Source organism: Pleurodeles waltl, chromosome 3_1, assembly GCF_031143425.1.
Source record: "Pleurodeles waltl isolate 20211129_DDA chromosome 3_1, aPleWal1.hap1.20221129, whole genome shotgun sequence".
Lineage (NCBI taxonomy): Eukaryota > Metazoa > Chordata > Amphibia > Caudata > Salamandridae > Pleurodeles > Pleurodeles waltl.
In genome coordinates this window covers 1,692,430,246-1,692,455,148 of record NC_090440.1, presented here as the reverse complement: position 1 = coordinate 1,692,455,148, position 24,903 = coordinate 1,692,430,246, and the positions used below count along the sequence as shown (strand labels likewise).

Here is a 24,903-nt window from a genome sequence, read left to right as displayed (position 1 = left end):
AGTTCAATTTGACAGTGTATGGTTTACCGCAGTGTGCTACTTGCATAACTGCTGAGGCTCTAATGTGGTGCACCACTGTTTATTTTTCAGCTATGCCTTTAACAAAAAGGATGATACATAAAAATCACATCCTTGGCCACCATCAGTAAACAAGCCCAGCATCCTTTTCAAACTACTGAAAAAACGAATTAGGTAGTTTCAGTTGACAATTCCATTCCAACTCCTAGAAAGTGGCCAGTTGCTCCAAAAAAAACATACACCCACCCCACCTAATAAGAGATAATCTCACGGCACCCTTATGAAAAAGTCAATGACTACTTTTCTCACTGATGAGAAACAATTGAAACAAAAAATATAATTTAGAAGAACCTGTGTGAAAAAGCATATTTCACCATTCCAAAATCCTTATTAATACAGAAAAAAGGATCAGAACTGCAGCTATGATGCTTAAAATCAATCATATGGTGTCATAACTTTCAGGTGCTTCTTGAAAGGCACTTGGCACTGCTAGAAAAAGAAAGCAGCTTCTGAACTCTACAACTGGGAAAACTTTTGAAGTGTAACAATCCACAGAGAAAGTATCTAGTTGATGCAGGCAGTTCCAATCACAAACCGAAGAGTCTCGTTAACAATAGAAACTGATGCTTAAAGCCACTTTCACAGACATCAACATTTTGTTATGGCTTCCCCACTGCATATTAGCTAGTAGTAAGACAAGTAAGACTTTACTGAAAACTCATTTACAAGACTAATGTCCAAGAAATACAGTTATCTTTCACTTCTTGCAACTTAATAAAAATACTTACATAATTAAGATTATTACCTGCAGCTGCGGAGAGAGATTCCTTTTCCTAGGATTATAATTTCCTTTTTTTGAGTCTACAACCATTTCTTTGAATTCACTGTCAGCGAGTATATCCATCTTGATGTGTTCCGCTCTCTCCTGCTTATCATCTAACAATGCATTGGAAGGCAAACTGGCACCTGCAAAGAAATGACAAACTAAGGCACTGATGAGGATACAGCAGAACACAAAGGGGAAAAAGGTAATAAAGTACAAGTTACTTACCTTCAGAAATGCTGCATCTGGTAGAGACAATATCTAGTGCAGATTCCTTACCTTAGAATTTCTTCAGGTGTCATTCTGGATCCGGTGATTTTTCTCAAGCAATACCCCTGTGTGTCCTTAGGTGGCGTTGAGCAGCTCCGGATCCGTCGTCAGTGCCGGATATGACGTTGGGGGTCCTACATAGGCACGAACCCTTTCGTGCTGACTTCAGTTTCTTTTCACAACTTTCCACACTCTAAGCACAGAGCCATAAACACTGACAACTGGAGCGTCAAAACAAAGTCCTGAAAAGTGAGTCCCTATACCTAGAAACCTTTCAGAGTGGGAAGGATGGGTCAAGTAAGGACTCTGCAACTAGATATTGTCTCTGCTAGATAAGGTGTTACCAAAGGTAAGTAACTTGTCCATCTGATAGAGACATCTAGCTGCAGATTCCTTACCTTAAAACAATACCCAAGCAATACCATCCCCAGAGATCATACTAGAAAAGTCCTGCAGGACCAAATGGGAAAAGTGCTTTTCCCTATAGACCTGCCTGGCCAGGCAGTAGTGTTTTGTAAACATGTGCAGAGAAGCTGAAGTTGCCTCCTGACAAATGTCAAGGACTGGAATCTGCATGCTAACACAGTGTTCACAGCTTTAGCTCTGGTAGAATGAGCACCCAAGCCCTTAGGGAGTTGCTTCTTAGCACATTTTAATGCAGAGTGCAGACCATGTAGAGATGGTTCTCCTCCGCACTGCCCGACCTTTCTTTGCACCCAAATAACCAACAAAGAGTTAATAATTCATCCGGAAGTCCTTGGTACGATCAAAGTAGAAGGTCAATGCTCTTTCTGGGTCCAGGCTGTGGAGTCGCTCCTCTTTCCTAGAAGGATGCCGGGGTGCAAAATAGTAGGGAAGGTGATGGATTGGCCCACATGAAAGGGCATAACCACTTTTGGCAAAAAAGGAAGACCTAGTACGAACCACTACTTTGTCAGGATAGATGTGAAGGTAGGGAGGTTTAGATGAATATGCCTGCAGCTCACTCACCCTGTGGGCAGATATAATGGCCACTAGGAAGGCTGTTCTCAAAGGGAGAAGCCTGATAGGACAATTGTGAAGAGGCTTGAAAGGAGCACATATCAGAAATGTCAAAAACAAATTCATATCCCATTGAGTCATAATGAATGTGGATGGAGGGAACATCTAAATAAGGCCATTAAAGAACCTATTTACAAAAGGAGACAAACAAGGAAGGTTGATCAGGAACCCGCAAAAAAGCAGATATGGCAGACAGATAACCTTTGAGAGTGTCCACAGCAGAGCCCTGCAGGGCCAAAGAAATGATAAACAACAGGACCTTGGAGAGAGGGGCAAAATGGGGGTCACCAGACTGGTCTTTGCACCATGCCACAAATTTCTTCCAACAACAGGCATATACCGTTTTGGTGGAGAGACACCTGTCTGTCAAGAATACATCATAGACTTTGGGCAAAAGGTTTAACGCTGTCAACTGCTATCACGCAATCTCCGCGCAAGAAGGCAGAGACAGGGCATGTTCGGCTGGAGAACCCTCCGCTCCTGCTGCGACAGAAGATCCTCCCGAAGATGCAGTCTAATTGGAGGATCGATGGCCATGCTCAGTAGCTCGGGATACCAGACTCTCAAGAGTCCAGTTCGGAGCCATGAGGATTACTTGAGCACAGTCGTTACTGATTTTCTTGAGAACTCTGGGCAGAAATGGTATGGGCGGAAAGGTGTTCAGGAGGCCAGAGTTCAACTTGAGACAAAGCATCGCTGAGCAATTGCCACCTTGGAAACTCCAACACGTAATACTGCTGACATTGCATGTTCTCTGCAGAGGCGAACAGATCTAACCAAAGCTCTCCTCACTGTTGAAAGAGACCTTGCACCACCTCCGGATGGAGACACCATCAGTGATTGACTATGCATTGTCAGCTGAGTTTGTCTGCTCTGGCGTTCAGAAAGCCTGCCAGATGTTTAACTACCAGGGGTCTGTCCTGTTGTTCCAGCCATGTCCAGAGGCACATAGCCTCTTGTCAAAGGGTCCACAAACCCACCCAGCACTCCTTTTTGCAGCATCATACTGAGGTGGTGTCTGCAGTACCTTTTCCTTGAAATGCTTTCAATGCAAGTTTGATTGCCCAGAGTTCCAACATGTTGACGTGGAGTCTGGAGATGCCTCTGATCTCCACCTCTCCCAATTGGCCACCTCATGCCAGGAGTGAAGCATCTGTCACTACTGTCAGATCTGGTTGAGGAAGGGAGAGGGATCGGCCTCTGACTCAATTGTGGTTTGTTAGCCACTACTGCAGCTATTGTGCAGTTCCCTCATAGATCTGGACCATGTCGGAGAGTGTCCCCTATTGCTGCACCTACTGGAACTTCAGGTTCCACTGCAGAACACACACACTTGCCACCTGGCATGTGTGACCAGCAGGCTGCAGGAGGCCATGACGCCCAGCAGCCTCAGAGTCAGTCTCACCAATTCCAGGATAGAAGCTGAAGCATCTTTATTATAGCCTGAACAGCCTGGACTTGCCGCTCCGGGAGGATAAGCCTGAACTGCACTGTACCCAGAACAGCTCAGATGAAAGGGAGCATCTAAGAGGGAGTCAGGTGTGACTTTGGCACATTTATATTGAACCCCTGCGAAAGCAGGAGGTCCGCCGTAGTCTGGAGGTGGCAGACAGCAACCGCTGATCTCCACAGATGAGCTTCAACCACCGCCATCACCTTGGTGAACACCTGAGGGGCGCTGGTAAGGCCAAGGGGGAGCACAGTAAACAAAGTGCTTGTGACCCACCATGAACTGCAAGTAACATCAGGGGCAGGCAGAACGGGGATATGGAAATACAGGTCCTGCAAGTCCAACGTTACCATACACTCTCCTGGGTCCATAGCAGATAGAACATGAGCCAGGGTAACCATTTTTAACTTCTTCTTGAAAAAAAAAGATTGAGGCACTGGAGTGTAGGATAGGGGGAGGCACTTGTCCTTTTTGGGCACCAGAAAGTAGCGGAAATAGTAACCATGACCAACATCTGGCACAGGAACCCACTCCGTGGCTCCCTTGGCCAAGAGAGGCGTAACTTCTTCTCAGAGAAGTGACAAGTGATCTTCCATCATCCGATTTTAAGATGGTGGCATGGATGAAGGGGTAGTGTTGAAGGGGAGGGAGTAGCCCCTATGGACTATCTGCAAAACCCACCTGTCCGACGTGATTGACTGGCAGAGGTGCAGGTAATGGCGAATCCTGCCTCCAACTGGTCCCTAGATGGGAAGAGTCAGACTAAGAATGTTTGAAGGCAGCGGGGGTGGTGGGGAGCAGGGGGGGTTGGTGGAGGAGGGAAGAGGACCAAGCTGCGGACCAGCCAGACTGCTGACTCCCTGATCCACAAGGACAGTGGATCCCACGTCACTGGCAGTGCAGAGGCTGGCAGTATTAACAGCATCATGGCTGAAGGGGAACGGACATGGCTGGGTGTCCCTTCCATAGCCATGAAAGGGGCGAAAAGCAGACTGAGGAGGACCAGGGCCCCCGCAAGGCCCAAGGTCCTGGCTATAGCACAAGAATCCTTGAACTGCAGAGTCTGCGCTCTCTCTCTCTGAAGTTGACGGGTGCCATCAAAGGGCATGTCCATAAGATTAGCTTGGACACCCCCCGAAAAGCCAGGGGTCCTCAACCAGGCATGACACTTCAAGGCCACTGTCAAAGCAATTGCTCTGCCCAGTGACAGTGATTTCCAGTCCACATCAGATTGTGAACTTTGCTGCGTCTCTTCCATCAGCAACTGCTTGTGAAAGTACAGCCTGGGACCTGTGGCAGCACTCGCGCAACCGTATCTCACAGCGTGTTGTAATGACAGTCCAAAAGGCATGTGGTGTTCACAGACCGCAATGCCAGGCTGGCGGAAGAAAATGTCGTCTTCCCAAATGTGTTCAGCCTCTTGGATTCCCTATCCAGGGGTGCGGAAGGGAAGGATAAGTTACTTACCTGTAAATCCTAATTCTCTTCCAGGGGTATCCTCATCAAAGTCATAAACATTGAATATTCCCGCCCTTGTGCGGGAACCCCGGAGCATATATAAAATACACACATATAAAGTATGAAATATGCACGAAAAATATATATATAGCATTTTTAGTAGACATATCTTTCATACTTAACTCATATATACATGTGTAAAACAGCAATGCAGGCTATAATCGTAAACAGGCTAAAATGCTTTATTTCTATGAATTTTTTTTTATTTTATTTTTATCATTATAAAATTACAATAGAGAATAAATATCTACCCATGCCCCCAAAACTGGGCTTAGGGAAATAAGCAGTAGTAATCACTAGAGAAAAAGAGAAAAAAACTACATTGAAAAACAATGGAGCATTCTTAGCCAATAGGCTGCATGCAGGTTAACACAGGAGAATCATAAAAACTTTGGCACCGTGCCTTTAAGACCCTGAGCACCTCCAGTATCCCACCATGCCTCAGGGGTGAAGGAGAGGTGACAGTTGGTTCACAGTTAGGTCAGTACTTTTTTACGGTGACAATCTGTGTAACTGATTCGAAAGATAGTCTGTCCTGCACTTCTAGGAGACGTGCGTCCGGGGAGGAGGGTGGGTTGTTTATGACTTTGATGAGGATACCCCTGGAAGAGAACTAGGATTTACAGGTAAGTAACTTATCCTTCTCTTCCAGGGGATCCTCATCAATAGTCATAAACATTGAATAGATTAGCAAGCCCATCCCTAAACTCTGCGGACTGTCTAATAGAAGTGCAGGAATAGATATGTATCATGCAAACAAATTTCTCAGAGAGGCCTGCCCCACTTGGGCATCTGCTCTTGCATCTGACTCCAAACAGTAATGTCTAGTAAATGTATGTACCCACTTCCATGTAGCAGCCTTACAAATCTCAGATATTGGAACATTGTTAAGGAGGGCAGCAGTAGCCGCTTTTCCCCTTGTGGAATGCGCTTTAGGTCTAGCTAGTAGTTGTTTGTTAGCCAACTGGTAAGCATTAACAATACAAGAAACTATCCATCTTGATATTGTTCGTTTAGATGCTGCCTCTCCTGTCCTCAAAAGACCATAATTTACAAACAAGCGGTTGGAATGTCTAATCAATTTTGTTTTATCCAAATAAAATTTCAGCACTCTTTTCAAATCTACGGAGTGCAACGCTTTTCTCCGCCGGAGTCTCCGGATTGGGGAAGAAAGTCGGTAGAGAGATAGTCTGATTGATGTGGAATTCTGACACCACCTTCGGTAGGAATGATGGGTGAGTTCGCAGAACCACTCTATTGTCGTGAAAAACTGTGTACAGTTCTTTGGAAGACAAAGCCTGAATTTCACTGACCCTCCTCGCGGAAGTAATGGCTACCAAAAAAGCCGTCTTCCACGTAAGGTGCTGCAAAGAGGCTTTCGGTATAGGTGCGAAAGGAGGGCCCATAAGTTTTGACAATACTATGTTCAGTTCCCATGGAGGAGAGGGTCTACGAATGGGCGGAAAAACTTTTCAAACCTTCTAAGAAATCCTTGACTACTGGTTTCGTAAAGAAGGATTCCTGAGAAGGTGACTTACGATAGGCTGTAATGGCAGACAAATGTACCTTAATAGATGATACCTGCAGACCGGACTTTGCCAGATGGAGTAAGTAAGACAATATGACATCCTCCTGAACCCGTATGGGATTCTGACCTTGTTGACAGCACCATATGTAGAACCTCTTCCACTTAAACGCGTAAGAACGCCGCGTGGAAGGTCGTCTGGACTCTTTCAAGATGTTCATGCACTCCTGCGAGAGCCCTATGTGCCCATACTGCAGGAATTCAGGAGCCAGGTTGGGATGCAGAACCCTGCCCTCCATCCTGCTCAGAAGATCCGGTCTGCACGGCAGCCTCCTGTGAGGTTGTTCCGATAGGTTGAGGAGATCTGTGTACCAGAATTGACGGGGCCATTGCGGCGCTATGAGAATCATTCTGGTGCTGGATCTGTAAAGTTCGTTGATCACTACCGGTATGAGGGGAATCGGTGGAAAAGCGTAGAGAAATATCCCTGACCAGTCGATCAACAGGGCATTCCCTCAAGATCCCGGACGGTAGAACCTGGATGTGAAGTCTGGGCATTTCTTGTTTACTTCGTCTGCGAAGAGATCCAATTGAGGCCGACCCCATTGAGCGAAGATGCCTTTGACGACTTCGCCGTGTAGGACCCAATCGTGGGCGTCCTCTAGGTGTCTGCTCAGGAAATCTGCTTCCACGTTTTGTTGACCTGGTAGGTGAACCGCTGTAAGTGACATTCCTCTGGCCAGGAGCCAATGCCAGATTGTTTGGGACTCCCGAGATAGGGGTAGGGATCTTGTTCCCCCCTGTCTGTTCAAATAATACATTGTGGTTGTATTGTCCGTTTGTATTAGGAGAGATTTCCCCTGAATCGATGGAGAAAAAGACTTGAGAGCCAGATGGACCGCTCTGAGCTCCAGCAGATTGATGTGGTACTTCTTTTCGTTGTCGGACCACAGGCCCTGAGCTTGAAGGGGACCTAGATGAGCCCCCCATCCCTGAAGAGACGCATCCGTTACCAGAGTGTCGGATGGAATTACCTGGTGAAACGGAGCCCCTACTGACAGGTGAGGTCTGTGCATCCACCATTGTAATGACGGACGTGCTGCTATCGGTAGCCGCACTCTGTCCTCCCAGCGACCTGTCCTTTGGCTCCAGTTGTTCTCCAACGCCTCTTGGAGGGGCCTCATGTGCAACCTGGCATTTGGGACAATGAAAATGCATGATGCCATGGAGCCCAGCAGAGATGTCACCTGACGGGCCGTAGGTGCGTCGGATTTTAACAGGTCTTGACACTTCCTCTTTATTGATAATAGTCGTTCCTCCGAAGGATACACTCTTTGGAGCTCTATGTTTAGTATAGCTCCCAGGTAGTGGAGGTTCTGTGATGGAATCAAGGTGGACTTTTGGTAGTTGACTTAAAGACCTAGAGACTCGAAAACCTTGAGCACAATGTCCCGATGGTTTCTCGCCTGATCCGGAGAGGACACTTTCAGTAGCCAGTCGTCTAGGTATGGGTAGATGAAGATTTTTTGTTTTCGAAGATGTGCCGCTACCACTGCCACACATTTCGAGAAGACACGGGGCAGATTTCAGGCCGAATGGTAGCACTCTGAACTGATAGTGCTGTGAGGCTATCTGGAAGAGCAAGAATTTCTGATGCTTGGGAGCTATCGGGATGTGAAAATATGCATCCTGCAGGTCGATGGAGCACATCCAGTCTCCCTGATGTAGCTGAGGGAAAATCTGGTGAAGAGCCAGCATCCTGAACTTCTGTTTTCTTATGTACTTGTTCAGAAGCCATAAGTCCAGAATCGGTCTCAAAACGCCCTCTCGGCCTTTTTTCGCCACCAGAAAATAACGGGAGTAAACCCCCTTTCCTCTGTGCGCAAGTGGAACCTTTTCTATTGCCTTCTTTCGTAAGAGGGCGAGAGCGTCTTTGCGCAGTAGGCTGAGATGCGATGGACTGCATTTGGCTGGTGGCAAGTGCGGTGGAGGTTGTTTGAAAAGAAGAGAGTAGCCATTTTCGACAATGTTGAGCACCCATTTGTTTTTTGTGATAGAGTGCCACTCGTGAAGAAAATCTGTGATACTTCCCCCCACCGGAGTGGTGAACAGTGTCGAGGGAAGCGAGATCTCATTGCTTGGCCGGCGCTTTTGGTGTGGACTGTTGAGGTCTACTTGACCCTCGTTCCCTTGTGGCCTTACGAGCCTGAAAAAGAGGGCGTCCCTGCCTTTGCTGTGGCCTCTGGGACCAGTGAGGGGTTTGAACCCTCTGCTGGAAAGGGCGCCTGTCATAAGGCCTGTACCTCCGCCTGACGTCCTTCTTCCTTTCCAGGCCTACTGCCCTCATGGTGTCCACTTCGGTCTTCATGCGTGCCATTTCTTCATCCGTATGGGCACCAAACAGCGAGTTCCCGTTAAATGGAAGATTTAGGATGCGCTGTTGTGCTTCCTGTTTTAAACCAGTCAGTCTCAGCCAGGAAGACCTTCTTGCACAGATTCCATGTGCGTACCCATGTGCAGCTAAGTCTGCCCCATCTGCCGCTGCGCTGATGACTTGGTTGGATACCAGACATCCCTCTTGCAGGATCTCTTGGAAGTCCTGTCTGTCTTCCCTAGGTAACTTATCTGTGAACCTGTTGAGAGAGTCCCACAGAGAACAGTCATACCTGCCCAGGAGTGCAGACGCGCTGGAGACCTTCATTATAGATGCCGCCGTGCCGCACATTTTTCTCCCCAGAGAGTCTAGATGCCTGCTCTCTTTGTCCGGTGGGACCGTGGAGGATGATGCCACCGAGTGAGTTTTTCGGGCTGCGGCCGATATTACTGAGTCCGGTGGCGGATACGTTCTTAGGAACAAAAGATCCTGTTCAGGCGCTTTATATTTTTTCAAAATCCTAGCCGGAGCAGATTTGAGGGTGGCTGGCGCTAAAAAAGTGTCCATGGTTGGCTGCAACAGACCAGGCACTAGCGGCAGTAGCTTTTTCGAAACTGCTCTATGTTGCAGAGTCTCAAAAATGACTGACGAGGAGGTAGATGGTTCTGGAACCTCTATATTTAACTTCTGTGCTCCCCTGAAAAGTACCTCATTAAAAGTAGTGATGTCATCCACCGGTGAGACTCTAGCTGGTGGAGAATCTGTTAAGGTGGGGGAGTAACGTCCGACGGATGACCCTGACGACGACCAAGAGGGCGATCTTCTGTGTCGTGATCGTGACCTAGATCGTTGCTGGGAACGTGACCTGCCGCGAGACGCTGTAACAGAGCAGCCAGGCCTCGTGGTCGGTTGACGAGAAGCAGAACGAGCCCGTCCTGCCCGCGCTGTCGGTGATGGTGTTCTCGGGAGAGAGGCAGTTTGAGAGTACATTCGTGAATACTGCGAATCCGGGGAGGCTGCTGGTCTATTGAGGCTCTCCAACCATCTTGGTGACAAATTGATGGGTGAAACATGCCCGATGATGCCGCTCTCGAACGAGATGAATCGCTCCGTATGGAGACCACTGGAGATGGAGCGGCCTTATCTGCTGGCGGAAGGCGATGTTCTACTCCCTGCGAGACAGGCAAAACCTGTTTCGACGTCGACGGTTGTGCTGACGTCGAAGGGCGCGCCGCCGGTTGTTCCTGCCTCGACGTTGAGTGCCTCGACGTTGAGTGCCTTGACGTCGAACGCCGATCTCTGGACCTCGACGTGGAGCGGTGGGCGGCCGACGGCGGGTGACGCTCTTGCCACCGTGGCGATTTCGACATCGTGTCTCTTGACATCGGGGGCATGAGGCCTTCGGCGGCGAACGGGCACGCCGGTGATGGCTCGACGTCGATCGGCGGGCTGCCGTCGATGGAGATATGCCCCTGCGATGGCCATGTTCTCTCGACACCGTATCCTTCGACGTCGGTCGGGTCGCCGTCGATCTATGGCGGTGAGATGGTGGCAGCGACGACGTCGACGGGGAACAAACAGGTACTTTCCTACCTGCTGAATTCGACCTAGCCATTCTCTCCTGAGAGTGGCTTGTTGGCTGCCTGGGAAGCAAAGAGGATGATGTTTTCTGCCTCTCGTGAAGCCCATGAAGCCTGATCTTTTCTCTGTCCTTCAGAGTCCTCTTTGACATGTTCTTGCAGTGTTTGCAAGTGTCAGGGCAGTGACTCTGAGGCAGGCACACAATACAAAGAGTGTGTGGATCTGACTGGGCCTTCTTCCCACAAGAAGGGCATTTGACAAAAAGGGAAGGCATTTTTCTGTCAGGAAAAAACTGCCAAACTCAGACAATGATGTTAGATGTCGAGTAAAACAGGAAAAAACGCTGTTTTAAAGTATTTTTCTGAGAAAAACTCAGAAAAACTGAGAGCTCAATGCTCCAGGATCCTCTCAGAAGAAGCCGGAAAAAAGAACTGACCTAACTGTGAACCAACTGTCACCTCTCCTTCACCCCTGAGGCATGGTGGGATACTGGAGGTGCTCAGGGTCTTAAAGGCACGGTGCCAAAGTTTTTATGGTTCTCCTGTGTTAACCTGCATGCAGCCTATTGGCTAAGAATGCTCCATTGTTTTTCAATATAGTTTTTTTCTCTTTTTCTCTAGTGATTACTACTGCTTATTTCCCTAAGCCCAGTTTTGGGGGCTTGGGTAGATATTTATTCTCTATTGTAATTTTATAATGATAAAAAAAAAAAAAAAAAAAAAAAAAACTTCATAGAAATAAAGCATTTTAGCCTGTTTATGATTATAGCCTGCATTGCTGTTTTACACATGTATATATGAGTTTAGTATGAAAGATATGTCTACTAAAAATGCTATATATATATTTTTCGTGCATATTTCATACTTTATATGTGTGTATTTTATATATGCTCCGGGGTCCCCGCACAAGGGCGGGAATATTCAATGTTTATGACTTTGATGAGGATCCCCTGGAAGAGAACATGACCTGGGAGGTGGAGGCTTGGATGACCAAGCTCTAAGGGGTGGGACTACGCCAGGAAACTTGGGTCACCCAATGCAGGGTGATGGCGGCAGGTAATTGTCCTGCTCACAGAAGCCCCTGTGCTGGGTTTGGATCAGGTACCCAGTAGGACATCTGTAAAGGCTTCATTATAGGGGAGTAGAGATTCTGAGGAGGAAGCCCCAGGCTGAAGCACTTGTTAGGAGGTTAGTCCTGACTGCCAACGAAGGCAACTCGAGGTCCAGGACCTCGGCTGCTCTCCGCACCACCACTGAATATGAAAGCTCCCTCCTCCATGGCCATAAAAGGACAGAGAGCATGCCAGTATCTGGGAAGGTATTCAGGCCACTGCCTTCACTCAGGTATGTAAACCAATCCATAGGGTCTTGGAGCTGGTATTCTAAAGGGTCCAGCAAACCCTCCCACTCCTCACTGTAACCTCGCCCATAGGAATAATGCTCAGGGTTGATATAGGGGGTAAGGTGGAGTCTGCAACGAGGATAGGAGCGGTGCAGCTCGCATCTTCGGGGACATCGATGTCAGGACCAGCGTTGGGGAAGGTCGAATGAATATGTCCGAGGCTGAAGCTGCCAATGTGGCACCTGATGGGGCCCCTTCCAATTCTGCAGGTCCAGAAGGCACACCAGCGGATTCTAACTGTCAAAAGATGAAGCCCATGGACTCAAAACTCATTGAGTTCAGCAGGGGTCACTCCAGCTCCCGGAAAGTCCATGAGACGCAGAGTCAGCCCAAACTTAGGCTCTGTAGATGGAGGCCTAGATCAATGATTCTCCTTCGTCGGCCAACAGACGAGGAGAAGTAAAAGTACGCTTTGCTTTCCTTGACGACTTATTATGCCTTGACTAACCCGATCGTCCGAAGGACTTGAACTGGGACAATGAAGAGGGAGTGACTCTGACTGATCCAGAGATCTTCCTCTCAACCAAGATCAGGACCTGCGTGGAGTCGAGTGCCAGGACTCCATAAGCTTTAGGGACCCCGCTCTCAAAGCTTTTGGATTCGTGGCCCAGCACTAGCAGCACGACTTTGGGTCATGGTCGTGCTCCAGAGACGAAAGACACACAAGGTTCAGATCCGTTACAGACATAGCCCGATGGCAGTATCCACAGGGCTTGAACCCGGTCTACACAAAGACATCCTTGATGCACCAGGAGCATGAAATACTCAAAGCTTTGACAAAAAAAAAAAAAAAAAAAAAAAAAAAGAGTAGTCAAAGTGACTGAGGGGTAATTCTTTCTTTGAATCAGAGCTATCAGGCACAGAAAGAAAAGAACTGACAGCAGCGGGCTGGGGTGGTGCCTATATAGGACCAGCAACATCACATCTGGGGTGCATAAAGACAGTCATGAAGACAATTTATGCCATCTAACAGCACACAGGGATACTACTCGAGAAACATCTCTGAAACCTTAAGTAAGGAATTTGCATTGCAGATAGATGTCTCTATCAGATTCCTCTCACACAAATTTAGAATCCTGCCACAATGAACAAACATTACACTTCTCATTAATAAAGCTTCCATCCTTTTTAAACTTCACCCTAGCAATTTGAAACCGCTTTGTCACGTCAAGCACAACACTTTGCAGCCTGGAAAAGTTCATGCTTGTGAACGCCTGCAATCTGACTCATTTGCCTTGTGTAAGCAACAAAAGAATCTAACACTAAGTAAGAAAACTTAGTTTTACAACCCTTTCCTTCACTTGCTGGATCTAGATAAATGATTCATGAAGGCGTTCTCCAAAATATATGAATATTCATATTACTAGTGTGGATCTGCAAAGCATGTTCCATAAGTAATCCAAGCTGTGTTAGAACTGTTCAAATCATCAAAGCGATACTTAACCATAACATTTTGTCAAGGAAATTAAATTGCCCTGAAATTCTGTAAGCTCTATAGTTGCTAGATAAAATACACAAGAATTTAACTGAATCACTGATATTGTCAGGTAAGAGAAGAAAAAAAGTTCTAGTCAAAGGAGCAGCTGAGCCGGTTGTATTTTCTTTCTAGAACAAAGTGACAAGATATTCGCCACTCACTTGCATATTACTTTTGAAAACAAAGCACATTGGCCTCCTTCAAGATTCCGGTATAAAGCTAAGACAATCAAGATTTGGTTAGATGAGGCAAAAAGGAGGCGGTGGGAAAACTGTGGTGGTTGGATGGTAGTTCAAAAACAGGTTCAGCCTCAGAAGACAGGTAAAAACACTAAATGGGCCAAGGGTGCATCACTAAGTGCGGAGATTCTACTCTTGCACAGCTTATTAATTACTCTAAGAACAAAAGACAGCTGGGAAAAACAGGCCAGTAAGAATCAAATATCACAGGTGACCAGAAAAAGAGCATATCTGGGTACGGATTTCTTGCTGCTCCAGGCCACAAACTGGGGATGTTCTGCAACACTTTAGAGCTAAACAATTTCACCAAATGGATCCAGCCATCTCTGGAAGAGAAGACAAACCAGCTGAGGATGATACACCCCACACATGTCTGAGTGAACAAGTCTGCACATGAAACCCAAATGAAGTGTATATAGCCCCATCAAATGAGTAGTTGACCCATGATTCAATAAAAGGCCCAATTCCAACTCAGCATACCAAATTTGCAAATTTATGTAAGAAGTTAAAAAGCTGTGGACTCTTCGACCTGTCATAAGCAGCAGTGGCAAGAACACGGTAGGTAGCACCAATATTTTATTTTAAGAGGCTCCTCTACTTTTTAAAGAGATACATCATAACAGGACATCTGTATAGATGAATATCTAGGGATCAGTAATGAACACCAGCCATAAGATTCTTTTCTTCTGACCATTACGTAATGAGGCAAGACTAGAGGTCTCATTCTTACCACTAATGCCTATTCACATAAAGCAGATGACTATGTAAATCAGGGGTGTGGAATTCTTATAGCCCGACGCCCAGGACATATTGTCCGGGGTCAAGGAAAACAGGTTTTCATATTTATTTTGTCCTTGGGGCAAGTAGACCTAACCTCCTGCAGCACAAACCCTATGGCTGACAGTTTACTGTACCACACTATGGATCAGGAAAGGACATTGTCTACAGTAAAGATAACATTTGTGTCCATATGATTATGCTGTTCGCACTTATATTTTTGGTTCATTAATGCAGAGCCTATATTATTCCTGGGATCGCGCTAAGGAAATATTGTAAGCTCAGACAGAACTACTGATAGTAGTTCCAGTATAAAAATGTGTACACACGTTTGCGAAGTTTAACAATATTAGACTAGTTATAATGCTCCCAGAATGCTCTCTGATTAGATGCAAATATGTGCAGAAGCTTGAAAGCAACAGTGAGAATTCTTTTACATCAAAATCAAAACGTTCATTATAAAATGAAGAAAAAAAGCTTTTGCTTAGAGGCTGTGAAAATGTCTGTGCCATTTCTTTTAAGCATCATTTAGTAAAATGTGTTGATGTATGCTAGTATTTCTGAAAAAATATATCCATAATGGAAAAATCAATGTAACCAATTTCATCAAGATTATGGGAAACGTGAAAGTAAACAAGAATTGTCAAAGTCAATAGGCTCGACAATGGCCATCAGCCTCTTGGTTTAGTCAATGCGTGTCTTGTTTTGACTTTTTTTTTTTTTTTTTTTGTTTTTAATTTAGTGTTGTGGGAGGTGCCGGACCCTCACTATTATAACAAACAAGGGCAAAAGCAAAAATATTTTTTGGTCTCAAAAAGCACACATTGCACAGTAATTTGTGACATTGAATAAAACTACTTTTTGTGCCACTATGCTCTTTGTGAAAGAGCAGACTGCTGTCATTGTGAGTCAGCCAATAGAGGGACAGAACTGTAATAAAAACAAAAGGTCTTGGTTAACACCAGACCTAATTAGAGACCTTGTAAAGGCGGTTTCCCATGGATACAGGAATGCCATTCTAGATGCTGGGGGTACAAACGGATAAAAACAAACAAGTTACTTACTTTCCGTATAGTTCTTTCCGGTGGATACTCTACCAACAGATTTCCTTATCTTTATAATACTCCCAGCCAACAGACTAGATCTGGGGATTTTGTTTCCAGTGATGCTTCTCAAATGCTGGTAGGGGGCACCATATGGCTCTGTGGTGACTTCATACTACCCTGTAAGTAATGGACTGAAGCCATCTAGGCTCCATCACTGCACAATAAGGTCAGTTTCTTAATCCTTCACCTAATGCACCCTCTGCCATGAAGCATTCTGAACAAACTGTAGGGGAGTATGACAAAACATACCTTGGAACCTTATCATGATATTGAGGACTCCACTCCACAAAGATGGGAGGGCAGTGAGGAAACTGCAGTTAGATTAGACTATCCACCAGAAAGAATGTTGCCTAAGGTAATTAACAAGTTCTTACGATGGATACGTCTAGCTGCATGTCCTCGCCTTTAGAATAGATACCACAACATTACCTCTCAGAAGAGGTGGGTCTGAGGAGAGAACACAGATTAGGAAGTTGTGCAGGACTAGGCAGGCAAACTGGCCATCCAGCTGGACCTGGCTGTCAAGGCAGCAAGGTTTTGTGAACGTGCACAATGACGCTCATATCACATTCTCACAGATATCCCCCTTGCCAGTGCAGTTGTAGCAGCCCTTGCTGAATGAGCCTGCAGGCACTTTCTGGGGGATGGGGATTCCTTCTTGACCATCGCACTACCCACCTGGACAGAATCTTCTTTAGCACAGCTTTCCCTTTCTTGGTTCCAGTGACCCACAAAAAGAGCTAAACATCTGCAAAACTAAAACTTCTCTTGGGGTGAGGCTAGTGGAACATCCATCCTCTTTCGAAGGATGTGCCACAGCAAAACATGTCAGTAGTGTGACTGATTTACTAACGGAAGGGGAGACACCACTTTTGTCAAGAAGTTAGTGCCAGTCCATAGCACCAAATTGTCCAGGAAGGTAGTGCTGTAGGGAGGCTGCACGGAGAACACCTGTAGTTGACACGATCAGAGGGCAGAAGTGATGGCAATAGAGACTATCTGAATGCTCAAAGAGTAGTGAATAAATGTGCAGGGACTTGAAAGCTGTGCACATAAAGAACGTCAAGGCTATGTTTAGGTCACACTAAGGCAGGACAAATGGTTTTGGAGAAAACAGATGTTATGCCCTTCAGAAAATTAATCACAACTGGAAATCAGGCCAAACAATGCAAACAAGTACCTATCTGTGCCCATTGAAAGGCTGTGCTGGGTCAATGACAAAACAAAATACATCATTGAGTGGGACTTGCAGAGGTCTAGATGACATACCCCTCAGCAGGCCACAAACTTTTCTCAGCCCCCAGCATGGACAGGCATTGAACGACATATGATATCTACCACTTCAAGAGGCAAGTCAAAAGAATGTAACTGTCTCTTTTAAGTTTCCATGCATGGAGGTAGAGGCTTTCCTTGTTGCATAGTCAGGTCTCCCGATGTAGCCAGTTGAAAGGGTAAATGCTCGGGAGATCTGGGTACTTCACTCACCTTGCCAAGTTGTTTCTATCAGGATGACTTGGGCCCACTCTGTCCTGAATTTACCAAAACTCGTGGTAGACGCAGTAGTGGGAGAACATGTACAGGAAATCCTGTACCGTTGCAGACAGAATGAGTCTCCCAATTACAATTTTGGAGGAAACTCCAGAGGGCAAAGGTTGCAGCACTGAGCATTAGCATTGGAAAAACAAGACGCGGCCAGGGCATGACCCTCCTCGGTCAACATTGTCTTGCGCCACTTTGGGATGGAGGCACCAGCAGAGGTCTGCTTAGCTTACCTGCTTTGGTGTTCACAGGCACCACCAAACAGATCTTCTGCTGGCCCAGCCACCTCCTGAGACATACAGCCCCATGGCACAGGATCCAGGATCCACCACACCCTTCTTGTGGCAGTACTACATGGCAATCAACCTGTCTTTTAGGACCTGCACCAGCCCTCCCTTGATTATCAGTAGGAAGGCTTTTGTGAGGCATCAGTTACAACTGTGACATCTGGTTGGGAAAGGGATTGCGGCCTGCCAATTGCTAGGTTTGCTACAGTAGTCCCTGAGGAGTCTCTTGCTAAATATGGAAAATGTCACTTACCCAGTGTACATCTGTTTGTGGCATTAGTCGCTGCAGATTCACATGCTGTGCACATCCCGCCATCTGGTGTTGGGCTCGGAATGTTACAAGTTGTTTTTCTTCGAAGAAGTCTTTTTTCGAGTCACGAGACCGAGGGACTCCTCCCATTTCGACTCCATTGCGCATGGGCGTCGACTCCATCTTAGATTGTTTTCCCCGCAGAGGGTGAGGTAGGAGTTGTGTATGCTAGTAATAGTGCCCATGCAATGGAGTGGATACGTATGTACATAATGAAGTTTAAAGTAATATATTTACAAATGTACAAATGTTCAAGATCAACTTCTAAACGGCTACAGGCTCCCGGGGAGGCGGGTGGGTGCATGTGAATCTGCAGCGACTAATGCCACGAACAGATGTACACTGGGTAAGTGACATTTTCCGTTCGATGGCATGTGTAGCTGCAGATACACATGCTGTGCATAGACTAGTAAGCAGTTATCTCCCCAAAAGCGGTGGTTCAGCCTGTAGGAGTTGAAGTTGTTTGAAATAATGTTCGTAGTACAGCTTGACCTACTGTGGCTTGTTGTGCCGTTAACACATCTGCACAGTAGTGCTTGGTAAATGTATGAGGCGTAGACCATGTTGCTGCCTTACATATTTCGTTCATTGGAATATTTCCTAGAAAGGCCATGGTAGCACCTTTTTTTCTGGATGAGTGTGCCTTTGGTGTAATAGGCAGCTCTCTCTTTGCTTTAAGATAGCAGGTTTGAATACACTTAACTATCCATCTAGCAATGCCTTGTTTAGAAATTGGATTCCCTGTATGAGGTTTTTGGAAAGCAATAAATAGTTGTTTTGTTTTTCGAATTAGTTTTGTTCTGTCAATGTAGTACATTAGTGCTCTCTTGATGTCTAATGTATGCAGTGCTCTTTCAGCTACAGAATCTGGCTGTGGGAAGAGCACTGGTAATTCTACCGTTAATTCAAGTGGAACGGTGAGATCACTTTTGGTAAAAATTTTGGATTTGTCCGTAGAACTACTTTATGCTTGTGTATTTGAATAAATGGTTCTTGTATGCTAAATGCTTGAATTTCACTCACCCTTCTTAGAGAGGTGATGGCAATCAAAAATGCAACTTTCCATGTTAAGTATTGCATTTCACAAGAGTGCATGGGCTCAAAAGGTGGACCCATGAGTCGTGTTAAGACAATGTTGAGGTTCCATGAAGGAACTGGTGGTGTTCGTGGTGGTACAATTCTCTTTAGGCCTTCCATAAATGCTTTTATGACTGGTATCCTAAATAATGAAGTTGAGTGCGTAATTTGCAGGTAGGCTGAAATTGCGGTCAGATGTATCTTTATTGAAGAGAAAGCTAGCTTTGACTTTTGCAATTGTAGTAAGTATCCTACTATATCTTTGGCAGATGCGTGTAAGGGTTGAATTTGATTATTATGGCAGTAATAAACAAATCTTTTCCACTTATTTGCATAGCAGTGTCTAGTGGTAGGTTTCCTAGCTTGTCTTACGACCTCCATACATTCTTGTGTGAGGTCTAAGTGTCCGAATTCTAGGATTTCAGGAGCCAAATTGCTAGATTCAGTGATGCTGGATTTGGATGTCTGATCTGTTGTTTGTGTTGTGTTAACAGATCTGGTCTGTTTGGTAGTTTGACATGAGGTACTACTGAGAGGTCTAGTAGTGTTGTGTACCAAGGTTGTCTTGCCCATGTCGGTGCTACTAGTATGAGTTTGAGTTTGTTTCGACTCAATTTGTTTACTAGATATGGAAGGAGTGGGAGAGGGGGAAAAGCGGAAGCAAATATCCCTGACCAGCTCATCCATAACGCATTGCCCTGAGACTGATCCTGGATGCGAAGTTTTGGCATTTTGAGTTTTCCTTTGTTGCAAATAGATCTATTTGTGGTGTTCCCCACATTTGGAAGTAAGTGTTTAGTATTTGGGGGTGAATCTCCCATTCGTGGATCTGTTGGTGATCCCGAGAGAGATTGTCTGCTAACTGGTTCTGAATTCCTGGAATAAATTGTGCTATTAGGCGAATGTGGTTGTGAATCGCCCAATGCCATATTTTCTGTGTTAGGAGACACAACTGTGTCGAGTGTGTGCCTCCCTGTTTGTTTAGGTAATACATTGTTGTCATGTTGTCTGTTTTGACAAGAATGTGTTTGTGTCTTATTATGGGTTGAAATGCTTTGAGCACTAGAAATACCGCTAACAGTTCTAAGTGATTTATGTGAAACTGTTTTTGCTGTATGTCCCATTGTCCTTGGATGCTGTTTTGATTGAGGTGTGCTCCCCACCCTATCATGGAAGCATCTGTTGTAAATACGTATTGTGGCACTGGGTCTCGGAAAGGCCGCCCTTGGTTTAAATTTATACTGGTCCACCATTGAAGCGAGATGTATGTTTGGCGGTCTATCAACACCAGATCTAGAAGCTGACCCTGTGCTTGTGACCACTGTGATGCTAGGCACTGTTGTAAGGGCCGCATGTGCAACCTTGCGTTTGGGACAATGGCTATGCATGAAGACATCATGCCTAGTAGTTTCATCACCAGTTTGACTTGTATCTTTTGATTTGGATACATGGTCTGCATCACATTGTGAAATGTGTGAACTCTTTGTGGATTTGGAGTGGCAATCCCTTTTGCTGTGTTGATTGTTGCTCCTAAGTATTGCTGTGTTTGACACGGCAGAAGGTGTGACTTTGTGTAGTTGATTGAGAAACCTAGCTTGTGGAGGATTTCTATGACATATTTTGTGAACACAGTCTTAGCGTGTTGGTTTTGATTAACCAATCAACTAGGTACGGGAACACATGTATTTGCTGCCTTCTGATATGTGCAGCTACTACTGCTAGGCATTTTGTAAAAACTCTTGGTGCAGTTGTTATTCCGAATGGCAACACTTTGAATTGGTAATGTATCCCTTGGAATACAAACCTTAGGTACTTTCTGTGTGAAGGATGTATTGGTATATGGAAATATGCATCCTTTAGGTCTAGTGTTGTCATGTAGTCTTGTTGTTTGAGCAGTGGGATTACGTCTTGTAATGTAACCATGTGAAAGTGATCTGATTTGATGTAGGTATTTAATGTTCTGAGATCTAGTATAGGTCTCAGACTCTTGTCTTTTTTGGGTATCAGAAAGTACAGGGAGTAAACTCCTTTGTTTATTTGTTGTTTTGGTACTAACTCTATTGCTTCTTTTTGTAGCAATGCCTGAACTTCTAGTCCTAGAAGATCTATATGTTGTTTTGACATATTGTGTGTTTTCGGTGGGATGTTTGGAGGGAATTTGAGAAATTCTATGCAATAACCATGCTGGATAATTGCTAAGACCCAAGTGTCTGTTGTTATTTCCTCCCAATGTTTGTAAAACTTGGTTAGTCTCCCCCCCACAGGTGTTATGTGTTGGGGATTTGTGACCTTGAAGTCACTGCTTGTTTGGAGGAGTTTTGGGACTTTGGAACTTTCCTCTATTCCTTTGAAATTGTCCCCCTCTATATTGTCCCCGAAAACCTCCCCGCTGATACTGGCTCTGGTAAGTGGGCTTTGTTTGTGAGGTTGTGGCTTCTGTGGTTTGCCCTCGAAACCCCCCTCGAAATTGTGTCTTTCGAAATGTGCCTCTGATCTGTGGGGAGTAGAGTGCGCCCATGGCTTTGGCCGTGTCAGTGTCTTTAAGTTTTTCGATCGCAGTGTCCACCTCCGGCCCAAACAACTGCTGTCCGTTGAATGGCATATTCAGCACAGCTTGCTGTATCTCTGGTTTAAATCCTGATGTACGCAGCCATGCATGTCTCCTTATTGTTACTGCTGTGTTGACAGTTCTAGCAGCTGTGTCTGCAGCATCCATTGCTGACCGTATCTGATTATTGGAGATACCCTGTCCTTCTACTACTTGCTGCGCTCTTTTTTGGAACTCCTTGGGTAAATGTTCAATAAGGTGTTGCATCGAATCCCAATGGGCCCTATCATATCTGGCTAGCAAAGCTTGCGAATTTGCAATACGCCACTGGTTTGCTGCCTGTGCCGCCACCCTTTTGCCTGCAGCATCGAATTTTCGACTTTCTTTATCTGGAGGTGGTGCATCTCCTGAAGTATGAGAGTTGGCTCTTTTGCGCGCTGCTCCCACTACAACAGAGTCTGGTGTTAGATGTTGTGTAATGTACACTGGGTCTGTTGGTGGCGGTTTATATTTTTTATCTACTCTTGGAGTAATGGTTCTCCCTTTAACAGGCTCCTCAAACACTTGTTTGGAGTGTTTTAGCATTCCGGGTACCATAGGAAGACTCGGATATTGGCTGTGTGTGGACGACAGCGTATTAAAAAGAAAGTCGTCTTCAATGGGCTCTGAATGAAGGCTGACATTATGAAATGCAGCTGCTCTTGACACCACCTGTGCGTAGCCTGTACTATCCTCTGGTGGCGATGGTTTAGCTGGATAGCATTCTGGACTATTATCTGACACTGGTGCGTCATAAAGGTCCCATGTGTCAGGGTCATCTTGACTCATTCCTGTATGAGTTGGGGATTGCATCATTGGTGGAGTGGCTACCGGTGATGGTTGCAGAGAGTGATGTGGGGATGGTGGCGGTGTTACTTGTTTAGCCACCTTTGCGTGTGGCTGTTTGTCCTTGTCTTGGAAGGCAAGCTTGCGTTTCATTTTGACTGGAGGAAGAGTGCTGATCTTCCCTGTATCTTTTTGAATAAAGAGCCATCTTTGTGTGTGATCTGCCTCTATTGCCTGTAATTCCTGTCCAAATCTATGTGTCTTCATTTGTGTGGACAGTCCTTGTTCCTCAGTGTAGGAACTTGTTTTCGGTTCCGAGGCCGGATATTTCGGTACCGAAACCTTTTTAGCTGCTTTTTTCGGCTCCGACTAAACCTTTTTTACTTTCGGCGTCGTGCTCTCTCGGTGCCGACCCGTTTCGGTGCCGCTGTCTCGGTGCCGAATCTTCTCTGAGCCACTATCTCGGGCCCGAGATTGCTGTGTGCCGGTATCTCGACCGGAGTCGGATGACTTCGACACCAGCTCGCCCTTTTTCGGTGCCGATGAACGGTCACCTACTTTTCGGGTTAAACCATGGCCTGTTGGCGGTGGCGTCCCCTGGGCTTTAGCGCTTTTCTCGTGAGTTCTTGGTTTCGACGTCTTACTCACGGTTTTAGGCGTTTCCTCGGGATCGATCTCCTCAGAGTCCGACTCCTGGGTGGAGAATGTTTCTTCCTCCTCCTCGAAACGCTCTTGTCCTGTCGGCGCCGACGCCATTTGCAGTCTTCTTGCTCTTCGGTCCCCGAGTGTCTTCCTGGACCGAAACGCTCGACAGGCCTCACAAGTATCCTCCTTGTGTTCTGGTGACAAACACAAGTTACAGACCAGATGTTGATCTGTATATGGATACTTGTTATGGCATTTTGGACAGAAGCGGAATGGGGTCCGTTCCATCAGCCTTGAAGAGACACGTGGCCGGGCCGACCAGGCCCCGACGGGGATGGAAAAAACACCCCGAAGGGCCACCGGAGCTCTTCTTAATTCGGTGTCGATCTGTTGTAACTAACCCGATACCGAACGCAAACAATACTGACGATTTTTCCGAGATTCTAATTAACTTTCCGACCCAAAACACGGAGCGAAAAGGAACACGTCCGAACCCGATGGCGGAAAAAAAAAAATCTAAGATGGAGTCGACGCCCATGCGCAATGGAGTCGAAATGGGAGGAGTCCCTCGGTCTTGTGACTCGAAAAAAGACTTCTTCGAAGAAAAACAACTTGTAACACTCCGAGCCCAACACCAGATGGCGGGATGTGCACAGCATGTGTATCTGCAGCTACACATGCCATCGAACATATATATATATATATATATATATATATATATATATATATATAAAAAAAATAAAGAGTCCGAGAAGTAGCAATTGTCCTGGGCCTAAGTAAACATAGAATTTTACTGCAGTGGCTGCATAGGAGGATATCAGGCTTAAGGGAGCTGGAGAATGCGTGGGGATAGGAGCCCAACAAGCTACAGACCCAACCTCATCAAGGTGGAGGACTAAGCCAGAAACGTAAGGATCATACCCTAAAGTGTCCCAGACATGCTGTGGGGGTTTAAAGCCTTGACAACTACTGTGCAAAGGGCTACTACTGTGTCAAGGAATAGCCCTTATAAGGGAAAACTTTGTGTTGGGCTCAGGAAGGACTTTGGCTTGTTGACTAAAAAAAACAGGAGGTGGTCCTGAGTTTCCTCATGCAAGGGCTGGACAAGCCAGAAGAGAGAGAGCAACAGTTCTGATACCCAATGAAACGTTAGGTTCCATTGCATTGTCCATGTGGGTCATTTGAAATATGGAACGTGGAGGATGCACGAGGATCAGACAATGTTATAGATCCAAGGCCAAGATAGATGGACTGGCTGCATCACCACTGGTTGCCCTTTTTTTATTTTGTAGCCCAGGTGCGGGCAAACATCTGTTTGGGGTCCGAAAACTGGGGCTGTGATTTGATCAGGCATTGGCAAAGTAAGCACAGGCAATAAAGGATATGGTGAGGACACGGTAGCTGTAATGAAGTCTGGAAATGTGTCAATGTAGTCAGGGAACGGGACACAGTTTAAGGGTGTGGCCTGCGCGCTCAGGTCCAACTGGGGGGCACTGAGGCTCGGTGAGGAACAAAGGCAGGCCCAGGAGGAGTGAGTAGAACCTGGAAAATCAGAAGAATAGCCTCTTTGAAACAAGCTATTGGTTTCAGGGGTTGACAGCATGGTAAATAAGAAGTTTGTCTGCCAGGCCAGCCAGAGTGCCATTTGTGATGGCTTTGTAGAAAATGCAGCTGCTTTTGAAGACTGTACAAGGTGGCAAGTGTAGTCAATAGTGCTACATAAACATGTAGACAAAGTGGTATTATTTCTTCAGGTCTTTGATGAAGTGTGCTTTGGAGTGTAGGATGGCCGTAAGAGGCAGTGGGGGTTGGGCATGACATTGTCACAATTCAGAGATTAACAACACGTGGGCAGCTGTACTAAAGTTCCTTGCTGGGAATTACGGTTTACTTTTTTTCTTTTTTTAACAGAGAGATCTGGTACAAAGCAGACTTGCTGATGTGCCCTTCTGTCTGTATCAAGGATGAATCTGATATACTTGAGTGAAAGATGAATTAGACTCTGTCCATGGGGTCTGTTGTAGAGCCAGATTTGAAATACATCTAAAACATGGACAAAAAGGATCATCTCA

The 24,903-nt window shown here is 45.9% G+C and overlaps 1 protein-coding gene across 1 annotated transcript in view; it reads right to left on the bottom strand.

The window, feature by feature from the left end:
• LOC138285504 (pericentrin-like) overlaps nucleotides 1-24,903 on the bottom strand; it is a 542,361-nt gene that overhangs the window by 278,313 nt on the left and 239,145 nt on the right. Inside the window, exon 16 of the mRNA XM_069225495.1 lies at nucleotides 824-984. Within this exon, the coding sequence (XP_069081596.1) occupies nucleotides 824-984 (161 nt within the window). The remainder of the gene's footprint in view (nucleotides 1-823; nucleotides 985-24,903) is intronic.